The sequence below is a fragment of the Cuculus canorus genome, chromosome 8, assembly GCF_017976375.1.
Source record: "Cuculus canorus isolate bCucCan1 chromosome 8, bCucCan1.pri, whole genome shotgun sequence".
NCBI classification, from domain to species: domain Eukaryota; kingdom Metazoa; phylum Chordata; class Aves; order Cuculiformes; family Cuculidae; genus Cuculus; species Cuculus canorus.
The window spans coordinates 33323211-33342038 of record NC_071408.1 but is presented as its reverse complement, the minus strand read 5'-3'; the positions used below and the strand labels follow the sequence as shown (position 1 = coordinate 33342038).

Sequence of the window (18828 nt, the reverse complement as noted above, 5' to 3'; positions counted from 1 at the left end):
CCAACTGCGGCAAGCTTTGGTTCTTCACTGTCGGTATGCACCTTTGCTTTTATGGGAGAAAGGATAGCAGAAGTTAATTGGAAGGTAGTGATAATTGCACTGAAATGTCTGTGCAGGCCCAGTGGGGACACATTCCTTTGGCTTCTGGATTCCCTTAATAGAAGTTTTATACAGACTTTAAAAATATTTTCTGCTTTAGAAGATTAGAGCCCAGTTTCTTCAGTTCTTTCCTTCCTGTTTGGATTTTACTTCTGAGGAGATATTCAAGAAAAAGGAAGTGCTGTACCACTTTTATAATGGTAGTAGGCTCCTCTGGTTCATCCTGGGAAACCGTTTTGGTAGTGGTGGAGAAATACCTAGAACCAGATTAGTGATTCTGTGTTTCTTCATTTTATTTTGTGATATAACTTTGCAGAGGTGTAGTTGAGGGAGGAGAAGGCCTAAAACACTGAAAGGCGAGGATCTGTAATTAGTCGATATAGTCCATGAGAGGAAGAGTAGGATGCATCCAGAAAGCCTAGAATACTATCGCTCGGCTGTGAAGCTGAACGATTGCCAAACACGTTATAGAATGATAATTTTCTTTGTAATTTTAAAATCCTAGAATTTCTGTTTGATCAATAGATGTTCTTAGATGTATGATAGGTGAATTAAAAAAAAACAACTTGCACATAAAAATATAAAACTTTTAATTTACCTAATTGAAATTTAAGTATATATGGGGAGAAGTATTTGCAGATGCAAGCTGTGCAAATCATCAGGCTAAAACAAAGGGTGCTTAGATCAGTCCAATTATTCAAATTTGATACAGTCTTTCTGGAGCCAGACTGCCCCTGGCTAGGCAGACAGACTGTATTAGGGTTTCCAGGAAAGAAATTGTTCACCTGTCTTCAGATCCAGTGTGACTGAAATGCTTGTGCTGCTGTGGGCATAGGAAAACGTGCTTACTCTGCAGTATGTATGAGGTTATTTTGTTGTGGAAGAGAAAGGGGAGTGAGACAATTACCAGTTTTCACAGCTACTCAAATCAGTAGACCTGGAAAGAAGGGAAAATGTTTCTTCCTTTCATGGGAATCTGTGAGGTCCCGGGATCACACTCCGGCTCTGTGCCACTGGGGCTGCAGGAGAAGGTTACTGGATGACGGGGAGGGCAGTTGAAAACCGGGTTCTTTAATGTCACAAATGACTTGCAGTTCTGTGAGTAAGGTTTAACACAGGAAATCCATTGTGCCGCATGGCACTGTCTCTGTGGCACTTGGGTTTGTCAGAGACAGTTCTGTTGCATCTGAAGACTTATTCAGTAGGAGGGTGCAGCTTTTCATTGAACAAAGACTGAGCTGGCTGGCAGTAAATAGAGTCCAAATGGATGTAGTGGCCTTTTCCACTATCAGAGTCAAGCAAAATGTTGTGATATAACTGATTCAGGCTTGCAGGTTTGTCTAATTTTGTCAGATACTGGCTGTCACGTAATAAGAAAAAGAAGCTGTAGACGGATCACATTACTGGATAAATCAGACACCTCTCCTTACAGGCTGAGAAACTTTGAAAATATTTCACCCTTCAGGTGTAGCATCCCAGGCTGCCAGAAGCAGGTTGCTAAATGCATCTCCTCGTAGGCTGTCACAGTCAGTACTTTCTTGTCTCTGTGCGTGAGTCACTGCAGAGCAGTAACTTCCCCGTACTCCGAGCTGGTAGGCCGCAGTGGGCTGAGCTGGTGAGGAGCTCATGTCATGTTCAAATATAGCAGCATCTTGATGATATTATGATGATTACCACTGTGCAATTGTTATGTCTTAGTTCAGGAACGTAACATTCCTAATGAGATAAAGCAGTAATTTGCCTGTCACAAAATGCTCTTTTCCCCTCTTAAGTGACAGCGTGTTACTGTTACAAACATATGCCCCCATCGGCTAAAGCACAAGTGAATACAGGTCTGGCATTATCATTTTGGATATTTCTACCGCTTGATGAAGTGTGGAACTTGATCTGAGCCATAACTATTCACATTTGCTAAGGCAATGAGAATATCTATTCTCTTTTTTGCCTGGCCCACAGGAGCCTTCAGCTGTTCAGGAAGAGGTAGGGCAAACAAAGAGATTTGCAAAGGAGACTGAAACAGCTGGCACTGTAGCAGTTCCTCTTGGAAACTTGGAGCCATTGTTCATGTAAGGCTCGCTTTTGTGCCTCCTCTTTAGGGTGTGAGCCCACAAATTTATATGGGGTGAATTTTAACCCTGTGGTCCTGTGGACTTCAGTGGGGCTACTGAAGCCTGAAGTTGGGGCCGTGTAAGCATTTTCAGAGTCAGAGCTGTAGGAGAGATTATCTTGATGAGAATTCTGCCTGATCTTACTGTTGTAGGTTTGAGTTTATTTCGTAATACATGTAGTATTTGATTCATAGATTAATGTCAATATTGTCTAAATTCTTTACTATTGCTTTGTATTATTTCGATACGTGTGAGTGTGGTTGAAGAGATGGTACAAATCTTCAAAATACACATTTTATGCAGAGTGACAGACGTCGCTGTGAATTGTTTTACAACCATTGTATAATTTTAAAAAGTGCTATTTCTTTGCTGTCTTATGAGTTTTGGGCATTTTCTTACAAAATCAATGAGGAGTGACTTTTGAACACTTGAATGGGGTGAAGCTAGTGACCATTTGGATGTTGAGTATTGTGTTTGAATCATGCATATAACTGCTGGTCAAAATCTAATGACCTTATGTAGCTCAAAACCAGAGAATTTTGAAGTCAGTTTTTAATAAATATTTTAGGATTAGGTTTACCATTTTAGCAGAAAACCACCCCTCCTGCACATAGGTTTGTGAGGCCTAGTGGAGACCTGGGCCTCAGAGGGTTTATTAGTTTGTAATAATGCTGTGTGTGAGAAAAGGAAAACCTATCCTATTGTTACTGAAATATATGGGGAATATTTAAACTGCTCAAGCAAGGCTATGTTCCGAAATACCAAAATGGTACATCATTCATTTTGAGCGAATCTGTACAGAAAACCCCGCAGAAGGTAAGTGATATAGGTCAGATGCGAAATAGTTCTGAAATTAATAGTGCTTGAATATTTCTTGTTAGATGACTGTATTTGTATTTTTCTTGTGAGCAAACAATTTGATTTTGAAATACAGTCATGACCCCTACTTGACATAATTTCTGTTACAGTGGGATGAAAAAGCATTTAAAATCTACATGGAAACAATTTCTTCAGTGTCCCCCAAAAGCTGGGCTTAGACAGTTGGAGAAACCGAGGAAGGAAAATTAAATGCAAAACTACATCACTGAGCTGAAAGTCTGGATACCTGCGCTTCTGATACTGTAAGCCTGTGGCCTCAACCCCCAGCCTAGTACCTGGCATGGAGAAAGGAACCATCTCTGCAGAACGTTTGTGCCATAAGCAGAAATGCCATAAGCATAAATGTCAGAGATAATTAGCAAAATTGGCGCAGCAAAAATTTTACATCTGTGGAAGCTGAAAGAATTAAATACTTCAATACTGCAATAATGTATACTAAAGTTCTGTGGGTTTGAAAGTCCCCATTGAAACACCTATTCACGAGTCCTTTCCTGTGCCCAGTGCTCTCCCGCTCAGCAGCACGCTGTCATTTGAGAGCAATTGCCCAGCTAACTTTTAAAATGCTGTCACAAAAAATTGTTAAAACAGAGGTAGATCTTAAATTTGTCTGTCACTTTTTCTGTCATTCCTGCTTTACTTTCTGTTGAGTGCAAGGTTTAGCTGTCACGTCTGAAGCCCTTCCATGAGTTTCTAGAGCTTGGGCTGATGCCCTGTTGCCAATTTGTCTTACAATGTTAAGGGAAGTTTTAAATAAAAATATTTTATTCACACATGTTACTTGTACACTTTACAATATGGAGGACTGGAAATTATTCCTCCTCTAGTTGGGGAAACTATTTGGGATGTGTAAAATAGAATGAGTTTCACTAGAGATCATGGTTTGTACAAATCCAGCTGTTTCACAGGAACGTGTGTGTGAGTGTCTGTAGGTGTGTATCTAGGCTCATACACGCATCTGTGTAATTGCCCTGCGTGAGTGTATGTATAAAAATATACATCTAAATAACACAGCTGCTTAAGACTGCCCACTAGTTGATGTCCTGCCCAGGCACAGGTTCATCATATGAACATTTTCTGTTCATACAAGATGGAAAGGCTTCGTGGGAAGCTGGAGAACAGCTGACCTCAGACTGCCAGTGGCCAGAGTGCTCAGCCAAGATGGGAGAGGATGCTAAAGGAAGAACTAGGACATGCTGTGTGCACTGTTTTTTTGTAGTGGTCATGGGTTTACCTAGATGTGAAATAGCAAAGCACTCAAAAACTTTGAATTTTCACGAGGTGGAAAACTTTTCGTCACAGTTTTGTATCCAAGGAGTTTCTTATGTGATGCTGCAGGCAGGAAGGCAAAAAACATAGTCCAGTCTTTCATACCTCGCTTCTAAAAGGCTTTATTATCTGCTCGCTTTTTTTTTTGTTGGCCCTTCCAAGCAATAAAATTCCTTGTTATCATTCTCCCAGGGCAGAGTGGAAGCAAAAGGCAGCTATGTCGGACAGCAGCTTCTATGCCACGAAATGGGGAAGAGTTGCTTCGAGGCCTCAAGACAGTTACGCAAGCATCAGACTTTCATGAGGTTAGTCCTGGTCTTTATTGGATGTCCTGAGACACCGAGCAAGTAGTCGGAGGGAATGTCAGGGTCTGTTGTCCTTCTTACACCAGGAACTTTGCCATGGCGTGTAGTGCCAGCTCTGCAATTGAAACTGAGTATAAAATTGGGAATTGCAGCAACTTGATCGACTAAAGGCTCTTACTGCTAGAAAATGGTTTCTGCTGTCCCAGTCCCATCAGGATTGGAAGCTGCAATATGAGGAGACAGCTGAAAGTCATTAACCCGTGGATCGCTTTTTTTTTCGCACTCCGTAAATATAATTTTCATATTTAGCTTTCAGAATGATAAGGGTAAAATGGGAAAGACAAAAATTACTGTTTATTGGGTTACTTTTAGTTGTCAATGAAAGAAAAATTGCATTTTGATTTTCACCATCATTTAATTCTCTCAAGTGAAGAGTTACAAAAGTAAAGACATGAAGAGCCAAATATGCATTTAAATGATCGAAAGAGATCTTCTAATATACAGAGTTACTAACAGTTTGCACATTCGACTGTAGGGGGAGTGAATATTCATAATAGGAGAAATTGCACAATATGGAATGAAATTATTAGTTCCTGACAATCTGTAGATATCAAAGAATGAGCACTGGCACATTACTAAGGAACTTAAAAGCAGTTCCGCAGTCTAATATCTGAGTAACTGTGAAACTACAACTTCTACACGAGTCATATTTTTGAACTCCAAACCATTATATAAAATTTAGCGAGAACACATTTTTCTTGATACAAATGAGTATATTAATTTCCGTAAGATATTATCTCTCACCATATATTTAATTCAGTTTCTCTTTCTACTCCCACTAAAATAATTGCTTACAATATACTGACTTGATTTTATATGGCTAATTAGAGCAGTGCATGGGAAAAAATAGGTTTGCAGGTAATACTGAAATTAAATATGTTAATCTGTACCTCAGTGCACACATTTTGTATGAGCTTTAATTTGCTATATAAATTATAGTTCTGCGTTTATAAAATGCCCTTGAAAGAATGTCCTATTTTTTGAATACTAATACCATAGGGAAACAAATATACAAAGCTCTTAGCTATAGGCCATATTTGCATAAATTAAGGCAAGTAGTCAGTCTGAATACCCAACTGAAGATAGACTTTTAAAGGGTATTCTACATACAGTTGATAAGACTTAGTGTATTTAAGATTTACATTTAGTTGCAGTATAGCAGCCTTTCATGATAGGCAAGTACATTCTGAACAATGAGGCATAAATTGTATAATAAATAGGCTGTGGTTTATCAGCTGGAGCACTGAACAAATAATTCAGAAGGCTCTGAACTCATTTCTGTATGAGATAGTAGCAAATCTCTCCAGTGCTGGGCTGCTTTACAGATTTGTTCTAGAAAAGGCTGGCGTGGCTCTCCGCGTAGCTGCCCTGCGCAGCGTGTGTTTTGTTGCAGGGCTGTCGGCACACGTGCAGTGCTCCCCACGGATTCTGGGAGCCCCAGCTAAAAGCCTGGCAACTTCAGCTTGTCAAAAAAATCCTCACTGTCCAGAAGACTCTGCCTCTATGTGAATTCAGTGAAGATTCACTAATGATGTGGAGGAGGCAACTAGAAAATCTGTGGTGCACAATGTGTCCCCAAATCTACTTACAGTTTTTCATTACAAAGGGCAAAGGGATTTGCATGAGGAATACACCTGTATGCTTTTTATAGTCACGATGGTCAAACCTTCTCTGCTGTTTAGGCAACGATAGTAAATCCATTATGGGGATCAAATCCTTAAACGTGTACTGTGGCACAAATCCTTCCAGTTTCTGGCTCAGGAACAGTGTCTCCAATGGAGGTACATAGCCATGTGCTGTGGAATTCATAGGAATCAGTGCACGGCACTCAAAAGGCATCACTGAAAATGTATGTTTTGAAAGAGCTTTTTAATTAATTTTTATTTCCAGTAGCTTTGTATCAGTAATCAAGAGCTTGTTTGCTTTTGACAGGACGAAGGGTCACTGGTCGGAAAGCTTGCGATAAGCCTGTGACTTATACATTTGATAGCGTTAGATTATTAGCATCTGGGCCATATGTTATTGCCTCCTTTACCATCTAAGAGGCAGCAGTATGCTTCGAGACTTCCCACTAGCTTCATAGCAGAAGAGTTAATTTAACCTTCAGATTGTTGAAGTAAAATAAACATTTTTTAAATGAAAATAACTAGTCTGGAATAGTTCACAGTGAAGAGCTTCATTTTTTATTCATTCTCTTCATACGAGGAGCAGATCATGCAAGCGAATGCCTAATATTGTCCCTCTGAGGGAGTGTCATTGACAGTAACACCTAGAATTAATGGCTTGGTGCTGCTGAGCAAGCTACAGAAAATGGTTCCAGAATCTCATGTTTTGTAGTGAGAGGTAAAGATTCCCCTCCTGCATTCTCTTCGTTCTATGTAACGCTGCTAAGTACAATTAAATAACGAGTTCAAGTTTTTGACAAAATAACCCTTCAGCAACAGCTTTGCAGCGGGATTAGTTCAGTTGCACATTGCTTCTTGCAGTTCTATGAATGTTGCTATAGCCTAACAATACATCTCCTCTTTTACTAGGAGAAAAAAGCATGTTGCATAACCAAACGTCACCAGCTGTGACCAAATACAGGGCAGTGTGAGCCAAAGCCCAGGTCATGAGAACTAGCAGAAGAAATGCAGTCTCTAGGTTCTGATAGAAGTCTAGACTTCTATCAGTCTTTAAGCCCTATTTAGAACTTTATGTGACATATTGTTACCCGTCTTCTCCACTATTAACCTAGTAAAGGCTACAGAGTAGTGAATAAAAAAGAAAAGGAACATTTCATTTTTTGGAAAGGTAAAAAAACCCTTCAATTTAGACAACGTAATGGTTTAAGATTTGAAGAGAAATCTCCCACAGGAAGAAATCTGTCCAAAAAGTACAATAAAACTCCTGTCGGCCAGTCAATATTTAATTTTTCTCTTTTAGAAATATGGCAGAACACTTAACTGGAGCTTACAGTCTCCAGGGCCAGTTAGCATGTGGCAAGCCATCATCTACAATTTCAAGATGCAATGAAAATAAACAGCTGAAGTGGTCAAAGAAACACTTTACTAGCAATTGCATTGACAAGTTAACGATGACTGTAGAGGGAGACACGGCAGCCGACTGATAAAGAGAATACAAAAGGGTCTAATGCCTTCCCAGATTGACTTAGTCCGTGAAGACATTGGACAGATTTTACTGAGGGGTTCTGCAGATAAAATCTTCAAGCTCTACGTAGAGACTGTAGGAGTCAGAGGAAGAATGAGTCTTAGTCTTTTCCTTCCGTTGCACTGAGTTCATCCCGTCTGTTAGTTTATTTGTACTAAGGGCAATGTCATTTGCTTCTCCCTGAAAACTATGAGTTAAGATGAAATGAAACTTCAAATGGAACAATTTCCTGCAAGATTTGCTAAATTTTGTCAGTCTTCCTTTAGAACACTAGGGGACAAAGCAGGGATGTGCTAAAGACCCGCATTTCCAGATACTGTCTAGACAAGGGTCTATGTAGATGCAATACTGGAATGTTTGGTTGAACAGAGCGTGGAATACATAAGCACCCTAAGAATCAGAACGGCGAAGAGAGGGAGAAAGGAAGGAAGGAAAGAAAAAACATACATTACTAAAAGCTGTTCCTGCCTTTTAAGATCATAGGTTTATCCAGATACTGCACTGGTCGTGGTGTTTCTGAATCAGTGTTTCCTGGAGCTGAAAGCTTCCCTTGCTCATTTTCTAAACAATATTTTGTTTGGAAAGGCAAGTAATTAAAAGCACAGTTGTTCATCTTTGTGTTTAAAGATGAAACTAAACCATGCCGAGTATAGCACAATAGAATTTGCCTGACTAAGATTGCTATAGGGCATTACAAACAAGCACAACACTTGCATCTGATACAGGGTCCTTTTAATTAATTAGCCAACAAAAGTCAGGTCTTGAGTCGATGCCCCAGAGTCATTCGACTGGACAGGACTAAACCTGATTATTCCTGGTCCTACTATCGGACAAAGATTTTGTGATGACTTCTAACAGAGTAACAGTGACAGGGCTCAAAAAGACAAGGAAATCAAAGATGATTCTTCAAAATAAAATCAATTTTATATCAACGTATATTATCTGAAAACTGCAAGTGCTGTTTCTTAATCAAGCATCTGCTTTTTGATTTTTAAAGTCTGTGACTCCTACTACCCTGAATTTTTCCATTTGCTCTGATTGCAAAGGACATGGTTGGAGCCTGCTGACATAGTTTTTCAGCTTCCTCCATTACAAGAAAGTGCCTATTTAGGTCCTAACACACTCTTGCTTCAGGCACGTGGACACTCATTCACTTCTACTGCTGAATGTGTTTTACACAAAATAATGAATCGTCGTATTGAGGCTATAGAACTAATTCTGAGTCTGTCACACGTTGCATCCCAGCTGTACAATTAATTCACATTTAATTACACATTGCAGCCCAACTGTACAGTAGAGCTGTTGGAGAAAGTATTTTATGATTTTATCAGAAAATGTTAGTAATTGATGAGAAAGTATCAAATATACCAGTTTTGAATATTTTTTCTGTAGGAGAACTAGTTTCTAGGCTGGGCTGGGCTGGAAAGGGTGGGGACTTGTTCTGGCTGCAGAGAAGGGCAGGTTCCTGTCCTGGGAAACGCAGGCTCAAGTGTCAGGTGAGAGGACTGTTTGTGCAAAATTTCCCATTTCCCCTGCGGAGTGACCCCTGCCAGCCTGTGCATCAGCTTCAGGGAGCAGTGTATCTGGGTTCTGCTATCTTTTTTTTCACAATCAGTGAAAAATTCCAGTCCTGTGAAAAGCAATGGCTGACGCCAGTGGAATCTGCAGGGCCAGGCCCTTGTGGGAGTACATAAATCAGGGTAAAGTGAGTATTAAATCTGAAAGTATTATTTTATGGCTACCAACGCGTGAGCCAGATTATAGCCTGCCAAGCAGTTCATGCTTGTGGCACTTGCTTCTGATCTGTCTAGAGCTGATCCAGGATGTGCTGGGCCATGCGTCCTGCCCTGACTCAGTGGAGAAGGCCCTAGGGGTGCTGGTTGGCAGTGGTTTAACGTGAGCCAGCAGTGACCCAGGTGGCCAAGATGGCCAGCAGCTTCCTGGCTTGGATCAAGAATGATGTGGCCAGCAGGAGTAGGAAAAGGATCGTCCCCCTCGGCTCAGTGCTGATGAGGCCACACCTTGAAGCTTGTGTTCAGTTTTGGGTCTCTCAGAACAAGAAGGACATTGAGGGCCTGCAGCGTGTCCAGAGGAGGGAATGGAGCTGGGGAAGGGGCTGGAGCCCAGGGGTTCTGGGAGCAGCTGAGGGACCTGGGGCTCTTTACACTGGGGAAGAGGAGGCTGAGGGGAGACATCGCTCTCTGCAGCTCACGGGAAGGAGGTTGTGGAGAGGTGGGTGCTGGGCTCTCCGCCCAGGTAGCAAGTGACAGGACAAGAGGAAATGGCTTCAAGTTGTGCCAGGATAGGTTTAGATTAGACATAAACCAAAAAGATATTTACTGAAAGAGCGGTGATGCCGTGGCAGAAGCTGCCCAGAGGTGTGATGGAGTCTCCATCCCTGAAGGGGTTCAGAAAGCATGTGGATGTGCACTTGGGAACGTGGTTCAGGAGGCACAGTGGTGTTGGGCTGACAGTTGGACTAGATGAGCATAGAGATCTTTTCTGACTTCAGTGATTCCATGATTCTGTGAGCCTGGGCAGAGCCAGGAGTGCTCCGTCAGTGGCATGGCTGGAATAACCTAGAGACAATACCGCTGCCAGGCCAGGCGGCAGCTCCTGATGGACACTGGCCCCAGCTGGACCTGCTCCACCTTTGAAGGCCGTCCAGGCCATGACATGTAGACACCTTGTCCCATTACCCGGGCAGACAGGCAGCGTGTCTTTTAGGAGAGGGCCTAGGCTCTTCGGAAGGCCACTGGGCAGGAGATGGTCGTTCGCCCTGGACAGCTGGAATGCAGCGTGCTGTGCTGGCCCCCCAGGAGGGTGGGAGGTGTGCAGGAACCCAGCGTGGCGACACCCCTCACCCTCCGAGGGACCCTGTGGGTTTGGGGATGAGGTTGCTTTGGCTGCCGGCCGCAGCGCGGGTATCACGCATCCCCCTCTCACTGCTGATTTGCAAGAGCAGATTAATCAGAGCGCGCGGCTTGATGAAATTTGCTGTTATTGTGCCCATTTTTAGCAACATCTTTTATTATCTTCATTATTCATTTACAGGGGACCGGCATCAATTATGCAAATGAGTTCACAGACTTTGCAGATTACTTCATTTGCCGCTATTGTTTGTGGAAATTTAATTATTAAATATTATTAAGCTTGCGTTTTCTTCAATTTTCCGAGGCTTAGTTTCATTTGATTTTTCCTCCAGCTGCTCTCGTTTCCTTTCAGTGCCAAAACATCTCCTCATCAAAGCGGCTCTGGCATGTGAAGACCAAATAAAATCTCCTCAATTTAATAATTTTGATGTTAGTCCCTTGTTCTCAGCTGCTTGCTCAAAGCAATGCAGAGAGAAACGCAGAGCACATTCAATTTAATGAGCAGAAATTGAATTCAAGTTTGTTCAGAATTGACTTCAATTAAGCAGAGTCTTAATGATAAATTAATCTCTTTTCTTTATTCCCTAGAATTTGTTTTTCAAAGTAGGAAATTGGACTACATTGAAAGACCAAATAAAGAATACCAATTTTAACTAGATTATGGAACCGATAGCAAAATTTAATTCTTTATAGTAACGCACTTGGACAAATAGCATTCACTCTGTGGCGTGTATTATAATTTATATTCATTGTTACCACTCACACTTTCATGGCATGGATAAAATGGCAGTTGAATTAAATATGGGCTTGTAATAGACTTCAGAGTTTTAATCTTTATTAAGAAACTCTAATTGAATGCATAATTAGCTTTTCAGGGTCTGGGAAACTAGGTTTAATATCTATGTGGGCTGAAAACATAGATCAGGCATTTTTTTAAGAGCATCTTTTATGAGTTTATTTTTTAGGGGAAATTATCTTGTAACATGGCTTGTATAAGAAGCCACATTTTAACCTCATTGCAAGGAGCTGTAAGAGCAGTGGAGAGCTCTTTTGTGCCCCTCCGAATGCCCCCAGACAGCCCCGCTCACATCCTGGCTCTGTGGTGGGGAGTGCAGACTTTTGTCATCACGGCAGCTCGGGATGCTTTGTGCCTGTCCCTCTTCAAACCTGTAAGCAAAGCAAGTCAGTGCGTAGGGACAGCAGTGACCGTGTCCTGTGAGCTGTGTTACAGTTCCACTGCACTCAGTCACCTGAATACCCTCTTAGTTCCTTGTTATTCCTGACCCATCAGGATCAAGTTCTTTATTTTGCCATTCAGAGCAAGATGTTTTTTCAGGACTGGAGAGTGGTTTGGGTGCCTGCTCTCATTTTTTGAAGGTGATTGAGCCTCTTTATGATGTCTTGAGTTCATCATCTCATGTCATTGATGATCCTTTATCCCTCTACTCAGTGGAAAAAGACAAATAGATCCTGCTCTTTATGGTAGAACCTGTAAGAGTAGTGTTAGATGAGGGGTGCTTTGAGCCAGTTTATGTTTAAAATCAACAGAAAATCCATCCACAGTGCTAGCGCTTCAGAACTGTTGCTCAAACACTCTATCCGGTTATGTCTCAGGTATTGAAGTAATTTATAGTCAGATTAATTTTAAATTTGGAGGACATCAAATTCTGCCCTTTGTATTTCAGTGGAGAGAGCGGGTAAGCTCTGCCAGCCGAGAAACATTCAGTCCTCTGCCTTACCCACACAGGTGTTCTTTGGTTCCTAGGCACTGAGCAAAGGTATATACTGCCTTTTAAATAAGAAGTAATAAATGGAACAATTTTCTTTAGCCACATTTTACAGCCTGCATTGGACCTGTGAGCACCTCCCGCTGTGACCCCAGCACGGGTGTGTTTCTGCTTCTTGAGGGATTCCTGCCACGTTCTCTTGGTGTCAAGGATCAAGTGCCTGCCCACAGACTCTTGGCATGGCACACCATTGAAAATATTTCTTAAGGCAATATGTTTGTTTTTACAAGTCTGGGAGATTAGGTTTTCTCACTTTTAGGGTACCCATGTTCAGAAGTGCACGGGGCTGCAAAGATTTGGTTTCCACTTTCTGAATGAAATTTTCTGTAAATATTCTTTTCCATTATTAAAAGGGACGAGAGTTTTTCTAGAAGCAGTAAAGAAAGGTTTGTTAATCCAAAGTGCCCATGTATTATGTGTTTCAGAACAGCAGTTATTTAGAAAGAGCTGGAGTCGGTGTTTTTTACAAGCAGCAGCAGTTGTGGCTCTTACATGGTGGTGTTCCTTCATGCAGGAATCGGCCCGTGTGTTCCAGCAGACATAGACCAGATTTATAAAAACATCGAGGCACTCATGGTCACAGGCAGCCTTGTAAAAAGGTGAAAGATGTCAAAGCTCCGTCAGTCTTTACAGCCTACCTGTCTGATTAAACCTCTTCTTAGGAATGACACTGTTGGTGTCATTGATTATGTTATAAACCATCTACAAAGAAGTCATTAAGATAGTGTTCCTGGTAGAAATACGTATACTATAATAGCACTGTGGTATGCCATATTCCCTTCTATATCACGGATTCTCTTATCAACTTCTTCAGCGCACAAGCATTAAAGGTTTTTTATTGCATATAGATCTTACAAGTTCACTTTAAGGTCTGACCATTAAACCCAGCTCTTTCCGTCTGTTTGTCATCATTTGCAGTAATGGTCCTGTAGTTTGGTGCCTCCCTTCTGCAGCCCCGGCGCTGCCTGATTAAACTCTTGTTGACACCTGGGCAGATCGCGCTGCTATCTCTTCCTTTCATCTGGAAAAGCCCCACAGGGCCCTATACGTGGTACTGCGAAACAGTTTCTCAGAGGGACTTGTCTTATGTACAAAGGCAGACCATATGTCAAAACAGCTTTGTTTTGTTTTTATCTTAAACTGGCTTTCCCCGTTTCAGAACTGAATCTGATCTCAGTGAACACGTCTTTTCTTTTGCCTCTAAGTTAAGAGTACATTTTCCCAGGAGGTTTGGTGTTTTTTGATGAGATGACTCCATAAAGAAAATTCAGCCAAACCAGTAACTTCCTTAGCGAGGAAAGGAGCGATAAGAAGAACTTCAGCCAGTGAATATGTGCTGAGGCTGAGCCAGAGAAATACTGTGTGTGTATCCATGTCTTTTAAAACAGAAAATGAAGTGCTTTCACAAGAGAAATTGGAGTCAATTTTTGCTATATGAGCAGTGACCAGTAAATTATCTGACCTGACTGGAAGCTTGGACTCCCTGTTTCTCAAACAAGGGTGAGATGAGATACCACAAAGGGAAATCAGTTATTTCTTCCTATAAGAAAGACGTAAGGGGGAGAAAAAGATCACTTTCCTTAAATTATGGTCCTTTAACGATATGGATGAGCTCTGGTTTGTTAGACTTTGCCTCCACTTATGAGAATATTGTATTTATTATTGTATATTCTGCATTTAATTTCTGGAGATTGCAAAATAATACATTTCTTGCATCTTTAATTTCTTACTAGACATCATTGTTTTTGGTGCTGCTCTTTTCTACTCCATCTTTTTCTGCACACTTCCTCAGCCCTCACGGTAAAAGTACATAGCCAGAGTGAGCTTAAGCATTCAAAACGTAAGGAATGTCACACATAAAATCCCTTGAAGAGGTAACTCTTGACTACATTGTCAGCTACATTTTCTGAAGTACAATTATTGTATCGCTACAGATAATGCTGCAGTTTGTGCTGTTGAACACTTTGTGTGTGTCAGAGAGTCTGGCAAATCAATTCTCTCAGCTTTTTGAGGTGTGTGAGCCACATCTGCGTTCTGGACTGTTGCAGTCCCTCTCCATTGCTCTGTGTTTGTTCCTGTGGTCAGAGGCAGAGCATGGACTCTGATCCACCAACACCCGAGTTCTGCCTGGGGAATGATTCTGTAACTCACAGCTGGTTTACTGCACAGGTTTGTTCGGCATTGCAGGTATGATCAGACGTAGTTCAAACCTGGCGGACGATCTGGCTAGTTACATTTCATTAACTTTCTAGGACAGAAGGAAGCTGTGTTCCGATGCATTTTTTGTTTTCCAAGAATTGAGGAAAAGGTCCTAGAAATGTTTTTTTCAGCTAAACGCCACTGTTGTTTGTTGGTAAGGGATTGGCCACTCTTGGTGCATCATTTACCTGCCTGTCAGGGGCATCAACAAGCGGACATTGTGAGATGTGGCTTGCATTTGGAAGATACCTGTGCGTGCAGCTGAGTGAGCTTAAAAGTAAAGTCTCATCTCAAAGTTGAACTTAAGGCACCGTTGCTTAAAGAAAAAGTCTGTAGTCTATGACTGCTGACTACAATAATAATGTATTTGCTGAAGAGAGATGAGAATTTAATCACATAAAAGTCTGTCAGTAAAGACACACCAGGCCATTACGGCAATGAAAAATATTGTATGATGTTACATCTGTCTCTGAGTTTGTGGGAGAAAAAAAGATAGTTTTGACAAATAAGTGATTATGCAATTAGACTGTGGTAGTGAATACCCAAAAGGGGTGGGGTTTGAGTTTCTGGGGGACTCGTGTGGTATTCCTAACAGAGTTTTCTGAGAAATCTCAAGGGTGAATTTCTTTTGTTATGTAAAGAAAAAATATTAACAACTAGAGTTGTGTGGAGCCACTCTTTCAGCACTGCTGGAAAGCTTGGCTTCACGTGCTTCAAGGGGCTTTTCCCCTGTTCTGTGAAATTTGCTGCAGGTGGTATTGAAGGTGTGTGCTTGTTGTGGGAGCTCATTTCCACCCTCCGCTAAGGAGCCTTCTTTGTATTGGGCCTCCTCAGGGGAGATGCGCAAGAGGGCTCTTAGGAAAGTTTTCAGTGAAGGGGAAGCAAGGGCTCTTTCCTCAGTTGTTGTGTGGATTTAGATCTTGTCTAGAGAGGGGTAAAAAACAGGCTGTTCAGCCCTAGTGGAATTTGGGGGCCACTCAGAGAGCCCTTTTTGAACAGCCCCATATAGAATAAATGTACTTCTCCTCTCTTGCCTGTAGCTGTGTCCTGAAAAGGGATTTTAGTTGTAGCCCTTGCTGGAATATCAGCGGTGTATCGAGAGTCACTGGAATGAAAACTTACGTGAGAGAAACATGTTGGTGTTCTTTAGAAGTTACTTCTTGTTTTTTCTCTCTTCTTATGGCGGCTGTCCTTAAAATCACCATTTTCAGCGTTTGTGTCAAATAACTGCATTGCAAGTTAGAGTTTGTTATTGCTTGCTGCTGGGTTTCTTCCACCTTCTCCTGGAGCATCTTCCCTGTGGGCGACAGGATGTTGGACTATGTGGCCCATGACTGCGGTCACGTATGACAGTTCCTACCATCCCAAGTTTGTATTCTATGTTGGAGCGTTGACACTCTTGCGTTAGGCGGGATGCGGCTGCATTGCCCCAGGGATGCAAAGCTGAAGCACCAACGGAACAAATTAACAGGATGTCACATTAAAATAATTTTTCAACTGTAATTTAGGTAACTAGATTAATGTGAATTAATTTAGGAATACTTAAATATAACATAATCACACATCAATGATGTACAATATAAACAATGATTAAGGTAGAAAAATCAAATTTATGTAAAAAGGAGTCTAGACTTTCAGTATTTGTGCCCCTCAAACGCATCTGCTGAGAGAAAATGGAGTTGGGAGGGAATGGTTTAAAATTAGAATCATGTAGTAAACAACGTGCATCCTTTGACTCTTGGAGTCTTTCTGTATGGAGTTTTTTAAAACCTGCCGTTTTTTTCTGGCTCCTTTTCCATTACCAGGACTGGTCATACCCTTCTGCCCAGTAGACAAAACTGTTGGATTTCTGGTAAGAATGAGAGTGATGTGACCACAGTTTATTATCATTTCTGAAAATAAGCATATTGTCTGTCCTTTTTTTAATACATGTGCTGTGATTCTGTTTTATAATATGCTTGGCAAGTGGCACGTAAAGTCGGTGACTGAGTATATCCAGGTTTTGACCTGGGTGTTCTAACTGCAAAGCAGGTTTTAAGGGTACAGAGAAGGGCCAGAAGAAAAAGAACATTTGAAGCTTATGCCGTAACTGCAATTGATGAAATGGTATGATTAATAACATGGAAACATTCATTTTAAAATGGTTTGTGATAAGTGAGGAAATCCACCCACTGTAACTCATAGGTCAGGTTGCTCTGGGAGCGTTAGCACTGTCAGTGCAACCTGGAGAAATAGCAAAAATATCTATTTTCATTTTCCTTGTGAACAGATTTCTTATACTCGTTGATTTACTTAAAAAGAAAAAAACCCTGTTTGTCCATCCTGGCACCACGACTCCGAAGGCGAGTTTGCGCTGTGGTCGGTATTCTGTACCGTGTCATCTCATTGCAACACGATTTTATAATTACTATTTGATTCATGATTTTTAGTGACTATCAAATCTCTTTGATCATGAAGAACTGAAGTGTAAACTCAAAATCAAACTGTGCAGATTTTGGTGCTACAAGAATCGTCCATAACTTAGTGTCAGCTCACGGTTGGAATGGATGAGCCATTTGGTTCGGTTTTAAGACTTGAGGCTGTAGGCGGTGACTGCGGTGGATTCTGTTGCACAGTGTCTAGGGAGTTTCCCTAATGCCAGTAATTCTTCTAGGTTTCATGGAATGGACTCAGCAGTTTCCTGTCTGCAAACTTTCTCCCTGTCACCGAGCAGTCAGTTGCTTGAAATCCAAACTATTGACACGGCTGGGCAATAGGCAGGTGTTTCATCAAGGCTCTGCTTCGGTGATAAATGAACCGCTGCAGAGCATAGCGTGCTGCTCTGTGGCATGCGCCTTAACGGAGAATAGTCAACTCGGTGCCAGAAGTTTCATCATGTCAACTGTTGGATCCAGAGCTTTCCCAAAACTCAGCTTAATTGGTGAGAGAGATCCAACGCTATGCGTGAACATCAGATTGATTTATAGCCTGTTCAACACTACTAGCATGGCACCTCTGCGAAGGATGAGATCATAAGCAGGCAGAGGATTTGTCCTAATTAAACTGTAAATGTATACCGTGCCCAACATGAAAACGGTCCACAAGTAAAACAAGAGAAGTCGTTACTAGGTTCTGTTCCTCCAAAGCTCATTTTGTTTGCTGTTAGTGTTCAGCTCCACCCTTAAAAAATCTGCGGAAGAAAAAGATGAAAGTAATTATTTCTTGAACTTTCCCAGACCTCAACCACAAGCTTTTTAAAGGAAATGTAATGGAATGAGGAAAATTAAGGCAGTGGGTGAAGAAAACGTGACTCAGAATATACAAAATGCAATAAGGGGAAACGTCTGCTGAAGCAGATCTGCACGCTCGTGTACATCCATGGCAGCATCAGTTTGCTGTGAGCATGGGATGGTGTGGGGTACAGAAGGCAGTCGGTGTCCTGAAGTGCGTTTCCCACATAGCTGATAAAAAATAACTCCTGCTAAAAAAGGAAGTGATAATCCCTGCACTTTTCTAGTGCTCACTGCAGTTTTTTTTCCCATCAGCTGTGGGAGTTAGAAGTGGAAGGGTATGTGTGTCTGGGGACAGTAGTGTCCCGGAGGTGAGTCACCTCGGAAGAGAAGAACAGTTCATGGAAGTGCTGCTTGCTTCTCCTTGCAGGAGGAAACACCAATTGGTGGCAGAATGCCTCGAGATAGTAATAGGGAGCTCATTCAGAGAATGTCTGAGTCGGCTGTCTTTTCAGCCTGCTCCTTAAGCACCTTACTCCGTGCCTGTCCTGGAGAGAAGCTGTCCAGGGCAAGTTTGTATAGGATTCCAGCCGCTTTTTCTGTGCATGAATTAACTCATTTTTGTTCCATCAGCACAGCAACTTTCATCAACATTCAGCTCTTAGAAAGTAAAACATTTTAGACCATCGCTGAGGCGATGCCTATCACCATTAGCCTTTATTATTAACTCTGGCAAAATCTGTTTTCCACTTCTCAGTAGTAAGTAGAGTATTCAAGCCCAAGACTTGAGGTACATAAAATAACTGGCAGTATCATCCCCATTAAGCTGTCAGTTTTCCGCAGGGCACTCGTGATATTACCTATGGCTTCCTGTCTTCCTGACTCTCTCAACA

At 41.6% G+C, this 18828-nt stretch overlaps 1 protein-coding gene across 1 annotated transcript in view; it reads left to right on the top strand.

The window, feature by feature from the left end:
* Positions 1 to 18828, top strand: part of LOC128852958 (uncharacterized) — a 77003-nt gene that overhangs the window by 37033 nt on the left and 21142 nt on the right. Inside the window, exon 3 of the mRNA XM_054073788.1 lies at positions 4545 to 4657. Within this exon, the coding sequence (XP_053929763.1) occupies positions 4545 to 4657 (113 nt within the window). The remainder of the gene's footprint in view (positions 1 to 4544; positions 4658 to 18828) is intronic.